The sequence below is a fragment of the Nelumbo nucifera genome, chromosome 2 (genome assembly GCF_055504915.1).
Source record: "Nelumbo nucifera cultivar China Antique chromosome 2, China Antique-T2T, whole genome shotgun sequence".
In the NCBI taxonomy this organism is placed as follows: domain Eukaryota; kingdom Viridiplantae; phylum Streptophyta; class Magnoliopsida; order Proteales; family Nelumbonaceae; genus Nelumbo; species Nelumbo nucifera.
This window is the reverse complement of record NC_142650.1, coordinates 5,871,416-5,893,427: the sequence shown is the minus strand read 5'-3', so window position 1 is coordinate 5,893,427 and position 22,012 is coordinate 5,871,416. Positions and strand designations below refer to the sequence as shown.

At 39.9% G+C, this 22,012-nt stretch overlaps 1 protein-coding gene across 5 annotated transcripts in view; it reads left to right on the top strand.

Moving 5' to 3' along the window:
* The first annotated feature begins 2,080 nt into the window (after positions 1–2,080).
* The window catches only part of LOC104594724 (hydrolase family protein / HAD-superfamily protein), a 43,159-nt gene continuing 23,227 nt past the window's right edge, over positions 2,081–22,012 (top strand). For 2 of the 5 annotated variants that reach the window (XM_010255163.2, XM_010255165.2), the window contains exons 1-2: positions 2,081–2,322; positions 2,409–2,512. In XM_010255163.2, coding sequence (XP_010253465.1) covers positions 2,210–2,322; positions 2,409–2,512 — 217 coding nt within the window. In that variant the 5' untranslated portion in view covers positions 2,081–2,209. The remainder of the gene's footprint in view (positions 2,323–2,408; positions 2,513–22,012) is intronic. The other 3 variants (XM_088898160.1, XM_010255161.2, XM_010255162.2) reach the window with 2 other exon arrangements.

Here is a 22,012-nt window from a genome sequence, read left to right as displayed (position 1 = left end):
TTAACCATGTTCATTAAAAATAATGTATTTATTAATTAACTATATTTTTAATAATTATAGTATTTTTAAATAATCATTAGTATTTATTCAAAATAGTAATAAATACAACATTTTAATTAACATAGTATTTTTAGTAATTACTTTTAATAATCACAATAATTTTAACAATTACTGAATTTTAATTAATTTAAATTATTTATTTAAAATAATTTATCATTTATTAGAAGTATTTTTAATTAACCATGTTTTGTAGTGTTTTAAATAATTGTAGTATTTATTAATTAATAGTGTTTATTAAAATACTATATTTATTAAAAAATGTTTACATTTTCAAATCGTTAATTATTGTAAGTTATAATTTAAAATCTATTTTAAGTATTGTTTTAATTATGTTTAGTTAAATTTTAAATTGTAATTAAGTGCGCACCGTCACGTCTGTCAGCGTTCGTAGGCAGGTCGGCACGTCTTCCGCCTTTTGGGCGCTCGAAGAAACCCAAGGAACCCTAACAACGCACCTCGCGCTATCAGAGCCAAGATTCAAAGTACGGGACAAATCCACATGCCACCTTGCGAACTTCCCGCGCCAGGGCAGAACCCTTAGTGCGAGGAGTGGGGGGCAATTGATGAAGGAAGATTTGGCCCAACCTCGCAATCACTCCACGTGGCAAAAGCAAACAGCTCGGAACAACAGCGCGCCCAAGGCGCGAGCATCAAAGGAACCAGCGGTCCGAACTCCCTACTAGGAGCCCAAACTCCCTACTAGAGGCCTGAGCTCCCTACTAGGAGCACGAGCTCCCTACAAAGAGCCCGAGCCTCACAAGGCAGTGACCCGAACTGGCCCGCCTCATGGCAGTTCATGACACTCCCCTATCCGAACTCAAGACCATATCGCTCACCACTCTAGCACTTTGCCTCCAGGACGCCAGACTGACCAAACGTACCATACTTGACACCGAGGATGTCCGTATCCAAGGGTGGCGCACCTGATTGACTTGGGATTTGACACTTGACAGCCGCACTTCAAACGACCACCTGCCACCATCGTCACCAGCCGCAGAGACGGCTCCAACAAAGGGAACAGTGGCGGTTCTGCCCAGCCAGAGGGGATGACATCTGAACTGGCAGGAGTGCGCAAGGTGGTTATAAAAGGCCCCCTACCTCCCAAGAATGAGGTATGCAAACTTTGCGCCATCTGGTTTTATCTTGCCTTTGAAGAATTATGACTTGAGCTTCGGAGCCTTCATATCGGGTTCCCCCCGGAGCTTCCTCATCTTCTCCGTTTTCAGGTTCCCTGTAGTTCCGTTTAGAGGCAAGGTCGTTGACAACTAGGACCAGCCGGATTGCGCACCATCAGGAGCTATAGTCAACACAGAAAGAGAAGATAAGCAAAGGAAGAAGAAGAAGAAAAAGGAGGACGAGAAGAGAGAATGAGCGAGAACGAAAGAGAGAAAGGTCTGAGGTGGGTTCACACATTTATTGCAGTGGAACAGAGAAAGAAAAAAAGGGGAAGAAGAAGAAGGAGAGAGAGAGAGAGATCATATTGCCGCTGCCGCCTTGGGGTTTAGATCCGCCCTGGGAGATTGAAATCTCATATTGTTACTGCTGCTGGGTTTTCCTTATGGAGATGCATTGGTGCTAGCGAGAGAAAAAATGATAGGAAAGAGATGTTAGTTTTACATCGACAATTTTGATGTATATTTTAATTGATTATCGGTATAAACAAATTTAAAGATAAGTTTTACACCGATTTACAATGTAAAATCACACTCTTTTCAAACATTTGTAAAATCAAACCAGGTGTAAAGTTTACCCTGTTAGATTTTCCACCCCAAACAAACGTGGCCTTAACCTTTTTTTAATTTTTATTTTCAATTTTGAATTCCGCAATCGGTAATTTGATATCCATCTAATCCGAAATTCGAATTCAATCTGTTTAGATTAAATACGGATCAATTCCTATCCGATCCGAAATAATCCGATTCAGTTGAAAGTAAAAATAAATATTTTTTAATATTTAAAATTTATTTTTAATTATTTTTATCAATTATATAAATATTTATCTCATTCGAATCCGATTTCAAATATAAAAGAATCCGATTTCAATCTGATCTGGTCGGAATCGTGAGCCCAAGCATTACTGTTGAAGAGAACATTTGTTCAGCTTAACAGCGCTGATGGCAATCCTTTAAGCATCGAGAAGGGGAAGAAAATGAGAATTGCTACCTTATTTAGGGTTTTGCGGAGTAGAAGCAGAGCGCCATTATCACTGCTTCACACTGTTGCTTCACGCTCGTTCTGTCAACTGCTATATCGGCCCGAAAGGTTCGTTTCTTCTCCATTTTCTTTAGTCTGTTTAATCTCCTGCTTGTTGCATCCGTTGGCTTCTCAGTTGATTTGAATACTAGCAGACCTTCTTTTGGGATCGCTTTTGATATCGATGGAGTTATAATTCGAGGCCACACTCCTATCGGAGGCTCTCAGCAGGCACTAAGAAGATTATACGGTGATTGTGGTAATTAGACCTTAACATTTAATTCCTATTATTTGTTACGTACTCGTCAAGCACTCTATATTGTTCTAAATGCGAATCTTATCGCACTTGCTAATTTCTTGTTTTGTTTTACCTCAAACAATTTAGTTGCTTAACCTATAAAATTGTTTTCTATTAACAAAAGTTTAGGATGATGTAATACTGATGATTCTTATGGTCTGGAATAAATGTGGTGATTCTAAAACACCGGATCCTAGATTATGATTATAAAAGGGAACTAGAGATTCCTAATTGGGAAGCCAACAATATTCTTATTGTGTGTGTGTGTGTGGGGTGGGTACTTGCACCTTCTATCCTGGGGATTAATGATGCTAATGAATAATTAGATGCCATGGCCAATTGGTTAGTTTCCTATATATAGCACAGTGACTTAGTGAACACCCTGTTGATCCTTGTGGCTTGGAGTACCTACTAGAGATTCTAAAACAAGGATCCCAACCAATGTTTCCACCTGTGTACTGCAATGTGGAACTAGATAATTTGAATTGGACAGCCACAAGTTTTTCCCACTATTTTCTTTTGTGAAAGGTGGGGAGGATAGGTGTACCTTGTTTATCTTTCACTTTTGAGGATTAGTATTGCTAATGGTGATTAGATGCTATTGACAAGTAGTATTAGTTTCAAACATATAGAACATTGAACACCCTCTTCTAGTCTAAACTCTCTCTCTCTCTCTCTCTCTCTATATATATATATATATTTGTAACTGTGGGAATTTTAATGATTAAGTGAAAGAATGAATGTTTATGAAATGCTGAGAATCCTCAAGATATAAGTTGTCCAGCACTCCATTGAGGCAATTCCTCACCCGACACTTATTCTCTTACAACAAGTTGCCCCAAAAACATCAGTTTCCTGTTCTCCCCTTGCCTAGCCATTGCATCAGCTAGCACATTTTCTGATTTGTAAGTCTAAGTGAAGCTTTACATTCATTTAAGTTTCAAAATATCACAACGTATCAGTGTGCATTGTACTTATTGTTTTTTAAACCCACTGAAATGCTGAATAGAGATACTTATGGGGTTTCTATGGGTGTAAACATTAGAAACCATCCTAATAATATCCCTCCTGAAAAGTCAGACAGAGAAAAGTACAGAAAACAACAGAATCACACATTTTACACGTTCAGTATTGAGTGTGTTGATACTTTGAACCTTGCATGCATTTTAGCTGCCAAGGTTCTCAGCTCCTTGGCTATCAAAAACAGAAAGGTTCTCAGCTCCTTCAATTAGTACCAATATTGCTAAGGGCCCTGTTTGCTTTTCTGTAGCCAATGCACTGCCACCTTTGAGCCCCCCTTCCACCACTAGGTTCCTCAATCTTAGTATCCTTTCCATTCTTAGACCTTGCAATGCTGCTATCAACGCAGCTCTGATTGAATTGCTCTCCTCTATGGGTCCATAGAATAATGCCAAGATGCTCCCACTTTAGTCTCTAAAAGTACCTCCTGTTCCAGATGTTCTGGGGTTTCCCATGCTACATTCATCAAAGTATAATTTGACTCACCTTCTAATGGAGGAACTTACATGATCATGGATGTTTTTCTCCTGCTTTACTTGGTCTTCCTTTCTAGAGCTAGGAAAGAAAAATCTTACATGATCATGTTTGTTTTTTTCCCACATGACTAGGGGTGCAACTTGGGTTGGCCCAAGTTAGCATATTACACTGCTTCTGTCTCAGGTTTCTGGGCCAGGCCCATTCAAGTTGTCACAAAAGTCCAACCTGAGCCCACCTAAGTTGCATGCCTACACTTGACCACCCAACCTTACTTAGGCCAAGATTTTCTCTTCATTGACTTGATAAATGTTGATACAATGTGATCAAAGTGTCATCCACACATGCTACAAAACCAAGGATGAAACTTTATAAAAAAATAAACAAAATAATATTAATTATCATTATCATCATCTAAGCCTTGTCCTAGCTATGAGTTGGTTAAATGGATCCTTTTTCACCATTCTGTTCTATGCAATGCCATATCCATTGTTAGAAATAATATTAATTGTTATATTATTAAAAAATCCTTGGTATGCATTCATCATTTGTTTAAATAGAAAAAATGACGTCTAATTTGTCCACAGATTGCTTGTCTCTTGGTCACTGGATTAATCTACACCTTGAAGATTTTCAATCAAGGATCCATGTTCACTCCTTCTGATCTCTTGCCAACTAGGTCAAAAATTGTCAGCTTGCCTTTAACCCCATTGACTTCATGTGCCTTCTACAATCTATAGCCCTACAAGTTTTGTCAATGAGATTGCAACCATCATATCTTTTGGCATTTGTTTTACGAGGATCTTTTTCCATTGGTAAGCATTCCCCAAAGCAGTCTCCTTAAGCTTTGCTAGCTTTGATGGTGTTTTGCACAATAATAAAAGAAAATAAAGAAGAAAAGAAAATAGTAGAATAAGAGAAAAAAAAGATTGCTAGGAGAGTCTCACTACTAGATTCTAATTATTTACTTCAAGTCTCACTAACCAAGAGAAGAGAAAGGAGGGGACTTGTCACCAGGAGGGAGAAAAAGTCTCTCTTCTCCAAAGAAAACAAGTTGATAAAGCAAAGTTGGCAAAATTTCATTAATTTGGTAGAGGGATATATCACTGTTTATAGGGAAGGCTAGGAAGGAAGAGTCAACTCATTGTGAGGGTGTGGGGGAGGAGGTGGAGAGAATATGGAAGCTGATCTGTACAGAATCTGATGAAATCAGAATGAAGGTTACTTGGAAGTGAATCCTCAGAAAAATGGATTGTCTAGTGAGGAAGGAGAGGGTATTGAAATAGAAGTTGATAAGGAGACAGAATTGAATCCTAAAACAGGAAGAGGTTATCAAAAGGTTGACCTTGGGGTGGGGAAAAAAGTAGCTAAAACATACCATAGGAAACCTGAGGAGAAAAAAGAGGAGAAAAAGGAGCATAAAAAGAAGAAAAGAACTGAGGTGCAAAGGCTAATATCTAACATTGAGGCTGATCTTGAGTTTAGAGGAAGGGGAGAGAGGAGGAAGAACTCTAGGTGAGGAGTCGACTTCAGGAGGGACTTTATCCAAAGTGTATCCATGAGAATTATCAGCTGGATTGTGAGAGGATTGGGAAGTGCTAGGAAAAGGAGGGTAATAAAGGATTTATTCACAAGAGAGAAGCCTGATATTGTGATGGTGCAAGAGACGAAGCTCTCTGAACTGGATGGAAGATGGATAAGAAATTTTTGGAGGACTAGGGGTGTTAGTTGGTCCTTGGCTCCATCTTGGGGAGCCGCTGGAGGAATTGTCACCGTCTAGAAGAATGAGGTAATGGAAGCGGTGGAGGAGCTAGTGGGTAGATGCTCTGTCTCCATTAAATTCAAGAATTTGGAGGATGGATTTTGTTGGGTACTTACCAATGTGTACGACCCTAATACCTATAGAGAAAGGAATGAATTGTGGGAGGAATTGTATGCAATTCGAGGTTTATGGGATGGGCCTTGGTGTTTAGGAGGGGATTTTAATGTCACAAGATACTCAAAGGAATCTAGTAATCATGTACGGTCAATTACAACAAGCATGAGGAAATTTAATGGGTCTATAGAAGATTGTGAGTTAAAAGAAATTCCCTTGATGCAAGCTAGATTCACCTGGTCTAACTTTCAAGATAATCCTCTGTTCAAAGCTGGATAGGTTTCTATTCAACCTAGAATGGGAAAACTACTGGGGAAATCTAGTCTCTAGTGCTTTGCCTAGGGTCACTTCAGACCATTGTCCCATTAAGATCGGTGTGGAATCCCTAATTAGTGGACCTAAACCATTTAGGTTTGAGAATATGTGGTTAACTCATTCGGATTTTGAAAGCTTAGTGAAGGATTGCTGGAACGAGGAATTAAGGGGAATAAAGTGGAAAGGAATTAAATTCCATCAGGAGCTGAAGAGACTGAGAGTTAAGTTGAAGGAGTGGAATAAAGATCACTTTGGTAGGGTAGAGGAACAAAAGCTGAATCTGTTCACACAAATTGAAAAGCTGGACGAGAGGGAAGCCCAAGGGCTGTTGAGTGTGCAGGATAGAGAATCAAGAAGGCAATTGAAAAAGGATCTAGAAGAGGTTTTACTCAGAGAAGAGATTTGTTGGAGGCAGAAGTCAAGGCACAAGTGGATTAGGGAGGGGGATGGGAATACTAGGTTCTTTCATGAGTTGGCAAATGGTAGGAGGAAGAACTTAGTGGCTAGACTAGAGTTAGAAGGGCAGGTAGTTACCAATCAAGAGGATATAGCTAGGACCTTTGTAGATCATTTTAAAGCTGTCTTTAGAAGGACATTGAATGAGAGGGTGCCTATGGAAGGATTGGAATGGCCGAGTTTAGATGGAGAAAAAGCAAGGTGGTTAGAAAGGAATATTGAAGAAGAGGAGACCAGAAGGGCAATGTTCATGATGGACAGATCTAAGGCGCCAGGTCCGGATGGATTTACTATGGCTTTCTACCAAGATTGTTGGGACATTTTGAAAGAGGATTTATGTGATGCTGTTAAGGAATTTGTTGAGAATCATATAGTAAGTCCGGGAGTCAATGCCACCTTTTTGGCCTTAGTCTCTAAAAAACCAGATGCTTTTCAACCTAAGGATTTCAGGCCAATTAGTTTGGTAACTAGCATTTACAAAATCTTGGCTAAGGTGTTGCCTTTGAGGCTTAAACTAGTTCTCCCATCCCTAATAAGCCAAGCCCAAGGGGCCTTTGTACAAGGGAGACAAATAGTAGATCAGATCCTAATTGCTAGTGAGTGTGTGGAGGATATGAGAAGATCTAAAAGAAAAAGGCTTTGTTTGTAAGTTGGATCTAGAAAAGGCCTATGATTTGGTGGACTAGCACTTCTTGGTACAAGTATTGAGAAATTGTGGCTTTGGGAATAAGTGGTGCAGTTGGATTTTTGGATGTGTTAGTTCCTGCCATTACTCTATCCTAGTTAATGGAGTGGTGAAGGACTTCTTCCTAGCTTGTAGAGGTATCGGGCAAGGGGACCCTCTACACCTTTCCATTTCACTCTAATAGCAGAGGTGCTTAGTAGAATGATCTCAAAGGCTGACAGAGAAGATGCAATTAAAGGGTGGAGAATAGGTAGGGATGGTATTCTAGTCACCCATCTCCAATTTGTAGATGATATTCTGATTTTCTGTGAAGGGGATGATATTGAGAAAGTGAGAAATCTCAAGGATCTGGTTAGAAGCTTTGAGAGATTGTCAAATTTGAGTGTCAACTTTGAAAAGAGTTGTGTAGCTAGTGTTAACTTGGAGGATAGGGAGGTGGAGGCTATAGCAAGAAGCTTAGGGTGTTCTATCTCGTCTTGGCCTATGACCTACTTGGGGCTTCCGTTAGGGGCAAACCCTAGGGAGAGTAGCTTTTGGTGTCTAGTGGTAGAGAGATTCTAAAAGAAGTTAACCTCGTGGAAAAAAAAACTATATATCTTTGGGGGGTAGAATCACGTTGATAAGAGCCACACTTGCTAACTTACCAACCTATTTCCTGTCTGTGTTTAGGATACCACCTAGGGAAGCTAAGAAGCTAGAGAAGTTGATGAGAGATTTCCTTTGGGAGCCGGGGGAAAGTAAGAAGGATCACTTGATAAAATGGGAGGTGGTATGATAGAATAAAGAGGAAGGGGGATTAGGGTTAGGGAATTTGATTAAAAAAAATAAAGCAGTGCTGGGGAAGTGGTTGTGGAGGTGGCTAGTGGAGAGAGAAAGACTTTGGTATGAAGTGGTGGGCATTATTCACGGTCATGGTTCAAAGTATCAATACGCCTTTGCGTATCGATAGAGGTGTATCGGTACTTTGAACCATGCAAAAATATGGTTTATTTTATTTTATTTTCAAAATTTGGTTTTTTGGTAGTTTAGTACCCATATTTTTCATTAAAAAATAGTGGGGTCCTGAAACCCCTGTAAATAGGCGTATCGGGACCCAAAAGATACGATACGATACGTCCGATACGGGGAATATCGTATCGATTTTTTGAACCTTGTTCACGGTCGCTCAGAAAATGGATGAGATGCTAGAGTATCATGGCGGACAACCTTGGCAACACCTTGGAAAGCTATTCATGGCATTCTTCCTTAGTTTCTCAGTTTTGTCAGGTATGATGTTTGCAGTGGTAACTCTGTCCTATTCTAGGAGGATACTTGGGTTGGAGAGGCTCCATTGAAGGACCTTTTCCCTTCTTTGTTCTCTATTTCAAGGTATAGAAAGGATTTTGTGTCAAAGTTTTTTTTTTTTTTTTTTTTTTTCATTATGAATAATCCATTAACACCAAATTGGGACTTTGGGTTTTGTAGAGGTTTAAGGGAAGAGGAAATTGTGTCTCTAACAACTCTGCTAAGCCTACTTGATATAGTGTGTTTGGACCCTTTTGAACCTGATAAACAGATTTGGATACCCCAGCCGAATGGATCATTTTCATGTGCTTCTTTCTTTAAATCCACATTACTCAGTCTACTCCCAACCAGCCTTTCCCTCTTAAGGAAATCTGGTGTAGGCCTGTCCCCCCTAAGGTTATGGATTTTTGCTGGGAAGTGCATCATGGGAAAATAAACACCTTAGACATTCTACAAAAGAGAAGACCTTTTCTTTGTCTCTCACCTTCTTGGTGTATTCTCTGCAGGTCACATGGTGAGGACTGTAAGCATATACTAATTTCTTGTTTATTTACTGCAGAGTTATGGGAGTGGCTCTTCTCATTGTTTGGGTGTAGATTGGTTAGGCCAGCAGAAGAGGAAGAATTATGTGGAGGTGTGCAAGAGCAACGCTGATCTGGTCCGTGTGGGAAGAAAGGAATACCAGAATTTTCCAAGAGAAAGAGAGAAGCCTAGAAGAGATGAAGGACTGCATTCTAAATAGGGTGATCCTGTGGCTAAAATCACTGGACCTATTCCATCAATTCTTGTTTAATGATATTTGGAGGAATTTGTTAGCAATGGCTAATTGTTCATCCATAAATACTAAAGTGAGTATGGCTTGGGAACCCCCTCCTGAAAGCTTCTTGAAGCTGAATTTCAATGGAAGTAGTCTTGGTAATCCATGTCCGTCAGGGGTGGGAGGGGTACTGAGGAATGAGACTGGGAATGTGGTTCTTATTTACTCAGGACCTATAGGAGTTGGGAACTCTACTAGGGTGGAACTTGCTCCCGCTATCCAGGGAGTACAACTAGCAATGCAGATAGGTGTGGAATAGTTGATAATAGAAGGGGACTCCTAGGTGGTATTGGGCTGGCTACAAAACCCGGACTCTATAGTGTGGTGTTTTAAGAATGAAATTAAAAGATTCTACAAAACAGTAGAATCTGGACAGTCACCCCCTTGGGTTCTTTCACTTGTGCTTCTTTCTTTAAATCCCTAACACAACCTTCTTCTTTGGGTTTGTCCTTCCCTGTTAAAGAGATGTGGTGTCTTCCTATACCTCCAAAGGTTGGGAGTTTTTGTTGGGAAGCCTTTCTGGAAAGAGTTAATACAGGAGATTTACTTCAAAGAAAAAGACCCAATAGTTGTTTGTCTCCTCACTGGTGTGCTCTTTGTAAAGCTGATGGTGAGTCTGGATACCATTTACTAATCTCCTGTCGGTTTACTAAAGTCATTTGGGAATGGTGTACTTCTTTGTTTGGGTGCAGGTGGACTCCCCCTTGAATGGCAAAGTTTGTTCAGTTCCATGTCGAGTTGGTCAACAAAAAGGGCCAAGATTATGTGGAGATGTATGAGGGCTGCAGTTTGTTGGACTGTTTGGGAGGAGAGAAACTCACGGATCTTCTCAGAAAAGGAGAGAAGCTTGGAAGTAATATTGGAGGTCATCCGTTATTAGGGTGATACATTGGTTGAAAACTTTGGCATTGTTTGCAGATTTCTCAGTCGATGAGATGCTAAGAAACTGGAAGGAGATCGCAGAATTAGCTTCAACTAAGAAGGCATCAATCTCTTGTTGGATTCCTCCACCTCATGGCTTCATTAAACTGAATTTTGATGGCAGCAGTATGGGTAACCCAGGGCCATCCGGTATAGGGGGAGCAATAAGAGATGAACAAGGGAATCTGTTAGCTATGTATTCTGGACTAATAGGGGAGGGAGATTCCTTGAGGGCTGAGATTCTTGCAGCTCTTGAAGGGGTACAAAGAGTCAGGAATATGCATTTTAATAAGCTGATCATAGAAGGAGACTCTGAAGTTGTGGTGAACTGGTTAAAAGAGGATAACTCTAGGATATGGAGTTACAGCAATGAAAAGAGAAAATTTAAGTGGCTGACTAAGGATATTGAAATTCAATACAAATGGGTTAACAGAAGTGCAAACTCACTGGCAGATGGTCTAGCTAGACAAGGGGTGAACAGAAACTCTATATTTTGGGCTGTATTGTAATTGTATCTTGGTGTTCAATGGTTGTACTCGGGTGCTAAGATTGTTTAGCCCCCTTGCTTTGTAATTTTTCATAATCACAATTCAATACAATTCACAGTTATTGATCAAAAAAAAAAAAAATTCAACTGCCTAACAAGGAGCTTGACAGTGAGAATACAATGGGTGGGGAGATCAGCAAACTATATGGCTGATGGTCTTGCAAAGCAAGGGGTAAATAGGGAAAGTTTGTATTGGACTCAATTGTAGACTGAATCTGTTTTCTGTCTTTTGTCTTTCTTCCTATTGTTAGGAGAGGACGCAACTCGTGCCTCTCCACAGGAAGCTTGTAACTGCATTAGTTTTCTATTTGTAAAATTTATCTTATCTTATTTATCAAAAAAAAGTCACAAATCTCTTCATAGAGCATTCTTCTAGAATACTCCCCCTCTTGGACTCTGGTTTCTTAAGTAATACACAGTGGAGTTGGCTTCAACTTTTGGCCATGGATATTGGGCTTACTAGAAAGCCCACTTAGTTTTGGGAAATATAAGTAGTAAAGGAATTGGAATGAATCTAAAGCCACATGGCGAGGTCTATCTGTGCTGTATTAATAGTGAAAATTACTTCATAGGATTTGCAAGGAAGTTATCCATGTCTAGTTGCGAGCTCAAGAGTGTTTTGAGCTCCTTGCCTACTTATGTCCTATCTTTATTTCCTATCCCAGCTAGTATAGTAGGGAAATTGGAAAAAACTGATGAGGGATTTTTTATGGAATGGTTGGAAGGAGGGGGGAAACTTCATTCAGTGGGCTGGAAAAAGGTTTGTTAACCCAAAAAGAGTGGTGGTTTGGGGGTAAGAAGCTTGAAGCTCCCAAACAAGGCACTTTTAGGGAAGTGGCATTGGAGGTATAATGAGGAAGTGGGCAGTCTGTGGAGGGAAGTTATCCATGACAAATATGGCCAAAGGGGAGATAGCTGGGATCCATGTGGTGTTGTTCCTTATGGATGTATTCAAAGTACTGTGGAAAGGTATTCAAAGGTGATGTTGTTGTGCACTGTGGAAAGGTATTCAAAGTACCAAATCAGAATTCTTACAAGGAATAAGATACAAAATTGGGGATGGTATGAGAATAAGGTTTTGGGAGGATCTCTGCTTTGATGAAGTTAGGTTGAAAGATTTATATCCTGGATTGTTTTATTTAGCTATGAACAAGGAAACTTTGGTGGCAGACCGGTTGACGTTTTAAAATGGGGCAGCAGTTTGGTCTCCTACTTTCAGGAGGAATTTAAATGATTGGAAGGTAGAGCAGTTGGCTGACATGCTACATAAGCTGTATAGTTTTATACCAAGTAGACTAGGGGAAGTTGATAAAAGAGATTGGAGATGGTGCAAGGATGGCTGTTTTACAGTTAATTGTTTTTATAGTAAGCTGGTAGAGAGGGGGAGAGAAAATTTCCTTGGAGAGTGCTTGGTGCACAACTGCTCCAAAGAAGGTTGCTTTTCTTATGTTGACGACCTCTCTTAACAAATGTTTGACTAGAGATTGTAGAGAAGATGGGCGAATGGCCCATAGGCTGTTTATCTTTTTTATCTTTTATGTTCTTTGTTGTAATGGGCCTTAATCTGGGCTTTATTCTTTCTTATGCTATTTTTTTAATTTTCTGCCCAACTAGGGGTATTTCTGTAAATTACTAAAGTTTAACTTAATGGAATGGAATTAGGGGTGAAAGAGAGGAGGTTATGTTCGAAAATCTCTCTCTTTGAACCCTAGTTGCCGCCACCTTCTTCTCTCTTCTTGCAACCTGATTTCTGCTACTTTTTAATCAGTCCTTTCTTTTCAAAAGGCTGTTTTTCTTCTTGGTATCAGAGCAGGCTTGACTTTTCCCTCTTTTCACCTCTTTTTTCCCATACACAGTATGGAGAACTGAATCGTATGAATAGTTAAAGAAACCTGTTTCAGCCTAGTTGTTAGTGGTTTCTGGAGAGAAGGGGACTGGTTTTGTTGTCCTCCTGACAGATTCAAGTGTGTTTCCCGAAACCCTAATTTTCTAGAGAAATTTGATTGCGGGCCCCATAGGGAGTTTGACCTGGGCGCTCAGTGACTGAAGGTCTTATCATCCTTCATCTTGAAGATTGAATCAAGTGGATTGGTGTTCTGTGAAGTCTACAAGGAGTGGCTGAGATTTCTTTGTTTCTCCCGACTTCCGGGTGTGATGCAGGTACCTGGTACGACTGCATAGAGGTTGGCTCACAACACAGTTTTTGTTCTGTCTTATTTGTTGTTATTCGAAGTTGTTAGAAGTTATTTTCGAAGTATTTAAGAAGATGAACCCTTCAGAAGTTGAAAACAAGTATGTTGCTGAATCTAGACAGGTTCCGGGAGCCTCTGTAGACTCTCTACCGGCTGTGACCACAATCAAGCTGGATGGAACTAATTATCTAGCTTGGTCACAATCAGTAAAAATTCAATCTGCAGTAGAGGCAAGTGGGGTTTTATCTCTGGGAGCAAGAAGGCTCCTCCGGAAGATGATCCATCATATGAAAAATGGATGCAAGAAAATTATACGGTTATTGGATGGCTTGTGAATTCAATGCAACCACATATTAGTCAGCACTATTTGTGGATGAATTCAGCAAAGGAAATTTGGGATAGTGTTGCTGAAACCTATTCCCAGAAATTAATTATTGCCAGGGTTTACAAGCTGTGAAGTGATGTGAAGAATTTGAGACAGGGGGAGAAACCATTAGCTGTGTATTTCTTAGTCTGAAGTCTTTATTGGCAAGAAATTGATTTGATAGAAGCTGTAGCTTGGGACACCACTAATGATGTTGAGACCTATAGGAAACTTGTTGAGAGAAATAGGGTGTTTGAGTTTTTGACAAGGCTGAATCCTGAGTATGACATCACAAAGCAAAATATTTTATCCAAGGATAGTGCTTTATTGTCTCAAGCCTATGCCTTGGTAAGTAGTGAAGAAAGCAGGAGACTTGTCCAGGTCCAAGGGGCTGGTCTAAATGATCACTTTGCTAATATGGGAGTGAAACCCAAGGGAGTTGCAGGGAATCCAAGTGGCTTAGGGAAGAAATAAATTATTTGTGAGTACTGTAAGAAGCCAAAACACACTATAGACAAGTGTTGGAAATTGCATCCTGAGCTTCTTCCTCTTCGGTTTCAAAAGAAGACTGATAATATGAAGGCAGGGAGTGCCAATATTGCTGTTGGTCAAGATAGTGACAGATACCAAACTAAAGAGATGATTGCTAGTGAGCAGTTAGCAGCTATGAAGGCAGAATATGAGAAGTTTGGGAGGATGATTAGTCACTTAGAGGGTGTGGCCTCTTCTTCCAACCCTCCAAGAAATTCAACCTCTTTTGCATTTGCTCATTCAGGTATACGGGCTTCTGCCAATCATGCAACTATTTCAGGTAATCGTAGGATCCCTTAGATTATTGATTCTGGTGCTTCTGATCATATGACTGGCCTTTCCACTTTGTTTGTTTCTTATGGTTTACTTCCTGGCCGTGGCAAAATAACCCTAGCCGATGGCTCTCTTGCCCCTATCTCCGGCAAGGGAACCATCAAGGCTACAAATTCCTTGGTACTTCCTTCTGCTCTTCATGTACCCAAGCTAAATACAAATTTGTTATCTATAAGTAGCCTAACTAAGTCATTGAACTGCTGTGTAACCTTCTTTTCTTCCTACTATGTTTTTCAGTATCTGGAGTCTCAGAATGTGATTGGGAGTGGCCATGAGGCGAATGGAATATATCTGCTGGACATTCCTGGACAAAGCCATGAACAACCTGGAAAAGCTTCTTTTGGGTCTACATCTACAGAGTCCATCAGTCGAGTCATGTTATGTCATTTTCGTTTGGGTCATCTTTCTTTTTCTGCATTAAGTCATTTATTCCCAGAACTGTTTAAGAAAATTAGTCTGTCCAGTCTTCATTGTGAGTCGTGTGAATTGTCAAAACATTGTAGCAGCAATTATCCTTTGAATAATAAAAGATCTTCTTCTCCTTTTCATATTGTGCACTCTGATGTGTGGGGGCCTTACCAACTTACCTTCTGTAGGTGGTTACAAATATTTTGTCTTGTTCATTGATGACTTTTCTCTCGGTTCACTTGGATATTTTTGATGAAGTCCCGTGATGAAGTTCCCTGACTTGTGAGGCAATTCCATGAATTTGTCCTAACCCAATTTGATACCAGAATTAAAATTTTTAGATCCGATAATGCAAAATAATATTTTGAGAAAAACCTGACCTATTATCTTACTGATTTGGGGGTTATTCACCAAAGCTCTTGTGTTAGGACCTCTGAACAGAATGGAGTTGTTGAAGAAAAAATAGGCATATTGTTGAAGTTGCAAGAAATATTCTATTTGCCTCACATGTTCCTACAAAATATTGGGGTGATGCTGTTCTCACTGTAACCTACATAATCAACCGTATGCCATATAGGGTTTTGGGGTTTAAGTCTCCCTTCAGTCTTCTTCATCTGGGCAAGGATCTTTTTCCTATTCCTCTTCGTGTCTTTGGCTGCACTTGTTATGTACATATCCCTAGTGTCTAGAGACATAAATTTGAACCAAAAGCCCACAAATGTATCTTCCTTGGTTATCCCCCCCCACAAAATGGTTGTTTTGATTCGAAGACTGGCACTTGGTATGCCTCTATGGGTGTCACCTTTGATGAGCTCTCTTCCTTTTATGGTTCTTCTCAGGAGAGGCAATGTCCAAAGGGGGAGAATTTGTCAAAGTTGTTTGCTCTTCCCCTTCCTGTCTCAGTTGAGTCTTATGTTGAGACTCTTCCTCCTTCAAATGAGTCAAGGGAAGATCAGTCATTTCATTCTCATTCCAGTGTTCCTATCCCTCCTCCTTTACCTCTTCGTCCCTTTTTAATCCCACGTTGTACCAAAGGCAGAGAACCAAAAATGAACAGATTGTTTCCCTTACAACACATGAGCCTCTTGCACTTCCAGTCACAGAAGAGATAACAAGTATTGATATAACCCCTTTGGAGTCATCCTTCCCAGACCTTGATATCCCCATTGTTATTAGGAAAGGAAAAAGGAAGTGTACTGCACATTGCATTTCCAAACATCTTTCTTATAGTTTGCTCTCTCCTTCATATTTTGCCTACCTTTTTCTGTTGCTTCTAACCCAATTCCTAGGTCTGTGTTAGAAGCTCTTACTATTCTAGAATGGAGGATGCTATGAGAACAGAAATTGATGCCCTGCACAAGAATGAAACTTGGGAAGTGGTTGATTTGCCTAAAGGGAAGGATCCAGTAGGTTGTAAGTGGGCTTTTACTATTAAATATCATGCTGATGGCACCATTGAAAGGTACAAGGCTAGGCTGGTTGCTAAATGTTATAAACAGACATGGGATTGATTATTTGGAGACCTTTGCTCCTGTTGCCAAGATGACTTCTGTGAGAGTTCTGCTATCTCTGGCTGCACACTCAGACTGGCCACTTTATCAGCTGGATGTAAAGAATGTTTTTCTGAATGGGGAGTTACATGAGGAGGTCTATATGTCTCTTCCTCCAGGGATGTATGAAACAAATATGAAAGGGAAGGTCTGCAGGCTAAAGAAATCTCTTTATGCACTTAAATAGTCCCCTAGAGCATGGTTTGAAAGGTTTAGGGCTTCCCTTGTTAGCTTTGGCTATGTATAGGCACAGTCTGATTATACCCTCTTTGTGAAGAGGAGAGGATCCTTGGCCGTTTACTTGATTGTGTATGTTGATGATATTGTTGTGACTGGTAATGATGTATCAATGATTAATGATCTCAAATCCTTCCTTCATATAGAGTTTGAGATCAAAGATCTGGGGGAATTGAGATACTTTCTTGGCATAGAAGTTGCTAGATCCAAGGATGGGGTCCTTATCTCTCAGAGAAAGTATGTACTTGATTTACTCTCTGAAACAAGAAAGATGGGTGCTAGACCAGTTGCTACTCCTATTGATATGAGTCATAAACTCTCTGCCTTAAATGGAATATTGTTGAAAGATAATGGAGTCTTCCAGAGACTACTTGGAAAACTTCTCTATCTATGCATGACTCGGCCAAACATTGCATATGCTGTCAGTTGCATTAGTCAGTTCATGCATGCTCTTAGGGATACTCACATGGCAGCAGCAGAGCGGATTCTGTGTTATTTGAAGGGTTCCCCTGGAAAGGGAATTCTATTTGCTAAGCATGGCCATATGAAACTTGAAGCCTACATAGATGCTGATTGGACCGGAAACATTGATGGCAAAAGATCTACCTCTGGGTACTGTAGCTTGGTGGCAGGTAATATTGTCTCTTGGAGAAGCAAGAAACAATCAGTTGTTGCCCGATCTTCAGCCAAAGCTGAGTACAGAGCCTTGGCTCATGGAATTTTTGAACTACTGTGGCTTAGATCCTTGATGGAGGAATCGGGTATTGAAGCCAATGATGTTATACTGTGATAATCAGACTGCCGTCAACATTGCTCACAATCCAGTACAACATGACAAAACTAAACATTTTGAAGTTGACAGACACTTCATTCGAGAAAGAGTAGCTTCTGGAGAGTTGTGTCTACCTTTCATCACTTCTGAAGGATAGCTAGTTGATTTCCTCACCAAGGGCATTTCCAAAGCTAAATTTCAGCATGATACTGGCAAGCTTGGCATGATTGACATCTATGCTTACCTTGAGGGGGAGTGTAGAGAAGATGGGCCGAATGGCCCATAGGCTGTTTATCTTTTTTATCTTTTATGTTCTTTGCTATAATGGGCCTTAATCTGGGCTTTTTTCATTCTTATGTTATGTTTTTTAATTTTCTGCCCAACTAGGGGCCTCTCTATAAATTACTTAAGTTTAACTTAATGAAATGGAATTAGGGGTGTAAGAGAGGAGGTTATGTTCGAAAATCTCTCTCTCTCTGAACCTTAGTTGCCGCCACCTTCTTCTTCTTCTTCTTCTTCTTCTCTCTTCTTGCAACCTGATTTCTGCTAGTTTCTTTTGATTTTCTCCAACTTTTTAAGCAGTCATTTCTTTTCAAAAGGCTGTTTTTCTTCTGAGATAATTTACTGAAAAGGGGGATTTTATTGTATAGTACTATGTTTTCTGTACTGGGGAAGTGGAATATGTTGACCCCTTATTTTTGCCTTGTTGTTTTTCTAGAAGGCTGTAGTCCAAGGTTTTAGACATTTTTGGGCTACACTTTTGTTTTTCAAATTCTGTGCTGCAGCTTCTAACCAGTTGGCATTTGAAGGGACTGAGTGAAAAAAGGGATAGTAGTTTGGGAGGTGATTCCTATGACAACTTTTTGGACTGTGTGGATGGAAAGAAACAACGGAATTTTTGAAGCTGTGGAGAAATCAGGAGTTTTAATTGTAAAGGAACTATGGGGTAGAATTCACTCTTGGTTTGCAGTGAACAGAAGTTTTTTAGATGTTCCTCATAGCTCTTTTCTGAGTTCCACTTTATTATTTTGTAATGGTTGAACTTTATTTATTTATTTATTTTTGTACAGATGGTTATATTGTATTCACGACTTCTTGCTGTGTAGAGTGGGGGTGTTTTTCTTTAATACAATACAAAAAGGACATAAGCTAGTGTGACACAAGTTGTTATTCCTGTTTATCTTTCTGTAATACCCGTATGAAGATGAAGAGTTCTATGTAAAAGAGGATTCAATGTCCTCCTCCTTTTGTGTCTTTGTCATACTGTATATGTTTTGTTGTTATTGGTGAACATAGCCCCCCTCAGTACAGCTCATCCTCTCAAGCACGACCTAGAAAGGTTGTTTTATTAAAAGAAATTAGCAAACTTGAGAATACAAAATATTCACTTTAGAAGCACTTCTACCCTTCAGTTTTAGGTGTCTAAGCTTCATGGGCTATTGGAACCTTTTGGCATCCATCCAATAAAACATGAGCATCCCAGCCCCATTGCTATTTTCTTGGAACTTCTGTTTTGGATATCGTGGGGTTACTTTTACATGACTTTTATTTTAGCTTAAGGCCATTTCTCCCTTTTAAGTTGTTATCACTTTATTTTTACTATTAATAAAATTTTTAGGTGGCCATACCTTCACCCAGAATAAAGTTAGGGGCTGTCAAATATTAATTGTTATAAGTGCACTTAGAACCAATTTCTGACCTATATTGGAACTGGTTTTCTTGCCTTATATTGTCTTTATATATTGCCAGAGTAAATACAAATAAACCAGTGACATTTGCTCAGAATTTGCAGTGCTTTATGAACTAGTTTGCATTATATTTTTTTCAAATCACATATATGATGGCTTTGTGAAATGTTCAGTTCCTTTTGATCACTGGATCAGTTCTTTTTGTATGTGAACTGAATTCAGAGCAAGAAGAAAATAGATCTAGGGCTGTCAAGAATAGTTGACCTCCACCCCAAAGAGTCTCTTTTATACTAAAGAGATAAAAAGTAAGTACAGTTATAAGAATGCCCTTACAGGGCTGAAAGATAAAAATAACAAATAAAATAATAAGAACTATGATACTGTACAACAAAAACTACTCTAATAATGTACATCAAGATATATCTTCACGCTCCCCCTCAAACTGATGCGTAGACATCAGCATCAGTTTGCCTACAAGAATGAGATGTCGACTTTTAGTCATGGCCTCGGTGAAGATGTCGGCAATCTGCATGTGAGAGGCAACATGAGGAAGAGATACAGAACCTGCAACAAGGTGGTCTCTAATAAAGTGACAATCCACCTCGATATGTTTAGTCCTCTCATGAAAGACTGGATTAGATGTGATCTTGATAGCGCTGGTGTTGTCGGCATAAAGAGGGATAGGAGTAGGAAGAGAAATACCAAGATCAATGAAAAGTGACTTCAGCCAAACAATCTCGCTACATGCAGAAGACATAGCTCTATACTCGGCTTCAGTGGAAGACTTAGAGACAGTTTGCTGTTTCTTGCACTTCTAGGAGATGAGAGAGTCACCCATGAAGACACACCACCCAATAGTGGATCGCCGAGTGTTAGGGCAACCAACCCAATCAACATCAGCATAAACCCTCAACTGTATGGATGATGAGGAAGAGAAAAACAGTCCCTGAGAGGTTGTGTCTCTAACATAACGGATGATGTGGTGTACTGCAGTCATATGAGGTTGTCTTGGGGCAGAGACAAATTGACTGGCGACCTGAACAACATGTGAAATATCAGGCCTGGTCATAGTAAGATAAATCAAAGAGCCAACAAGCTGACGGTACAAGGTAGCATCAAGAAGGATGAGGCCTTCGGATTTAGATAGCTTGACATTCAGCTCCAGGGGATATCAACATACTTCTCATCAGTGATTCCAGCTAGTTTGACGAGATCAAAGGCGTATTTTTGTTGGTAAACAAAATATCTTCGATTGCTATGATGAACCTCCAAACCCAAGAAGTAAGTGAGAGGACTTAGGTCCTTCATGTGAAATGAATTATGAAGTAAGGACTTCAGCTCACAAATGCCGTCATGGTCATCCCTCGTTAGGAGCATGCCATCAACATATAATAGAAGAATAGTAATACCCTGGGGTCTTCTCTTAACAAAGAGGGAGTAGTTAGAGGAGCCCTGATTATACCCAGCTACAACAACAACATCCCGGAAGCGCTCAAACCAAGACCTAGGTGCTTGCTTCAGGCCATATAAAGACTTCTTCAGGCGACAGACACGTGAATGATCACTGCAATATCTAGGCGGAAGTTTCATGTAGACTGTCTCCTTTAATTCACCATGAAGGAACGCATTCTTCACATATAATTGGTAAATAGTCTAGGAATAAACAACAGAAATGGCCATAAGAGTCTGAACTATGGTGATCTTAGCAACCAGGGTAAATGTTTCTTCATAATCAATCCCATATTCCTGATTGTATCCTTGGGCAACTAACCGAGCCTTATATCGATCAAGAAAGCCATTTGATTTCAGTTTGATTGTATAGACCCAACGGCTTCCAACAATAGAAGCATCTGGAGGAGCTGGCACAAGATCTCAAGTGTCATTCTCATGGAGGGCTTGAATTTTGGCATCCATAGCTTCTTTCCACTGAGAACTTCTAATGGATTGCTGATAAGATCTAGGGATATCTATGGAAGAAAGTACAACAGAAAAGGAACTATGGTTTGAAGGAAAACCATAGTGGTTAGGAGGTCGAGAGATATGGGTAGAACGACGAAGTGGAATAACCGAACTACTATCTCAAATAGGAGGATCTTGGGTCAAGGTATTACTTACAGAGGATATCTGAGATGAATGCTCTGGACCGGGTGGAAGGGAGGGCTGTAGGCGCAGGAGCTGGGACACGTAGCCGCTTGTGGGTGAAGACAAGAAGATCTCTCTTAGTTGAGGAAGTAGTAGTGTCATTTGAATCAAAGTCCTGCAAAACAGAGATGAAAGCAACAAACAATCTAGCAACCCCAACAAAGGAGATATGTTCAAGAAACACAACATTCCGAGAAATCCGAATATGACGAATAGCAGGATCATAACACAAAAATCCTTTGCGGTCAAGACTATACCCCACAAAGGCACACATAGCAGACTAAGCAGTTAATTTAGATCATTCACGAACAGGAAGATGAACAAAACAAAGACAACCAAAAACATGAAGGCTAGAGAAATTTTGGGGATAACCAAAAAATTTTTGGAAGGGAGAAGTGTTGCTTAGAACAGAGGATGGAAGAAAATTGATCAAATACACGACTGTACTGGCTGCTTCTACCCAAAACGAAGTTGGAGTATGAGACTTCTGTAGTAATGTCCACACAACATTTAGAATATGCCCATTCTTCCGTTCAGCCACACCATTCTGTTGTGGAGTGTCTGGGCAGCTGCGTTGAGACTGAATTCCATAACTCCTCAAGTAGGCCTGAAAGTCTCTGTCTCTATATTCTCCCCCTGAATCTGAGCGGAGGATAGTCACATTGCACTTGAAATGATTTTGCACCATAGTATGAAATAATTTAAATGTGCCAAAGACTTCTGATTTGCGCTGCAAAAAATAAATCGGAGTATATCTGGTACAATCATCTATAAATAATACGAAATATCTATACCCCAATCGTGAAGTAATAGAAGCAGACCAAACATCACTATGTATTATCTCAAAAG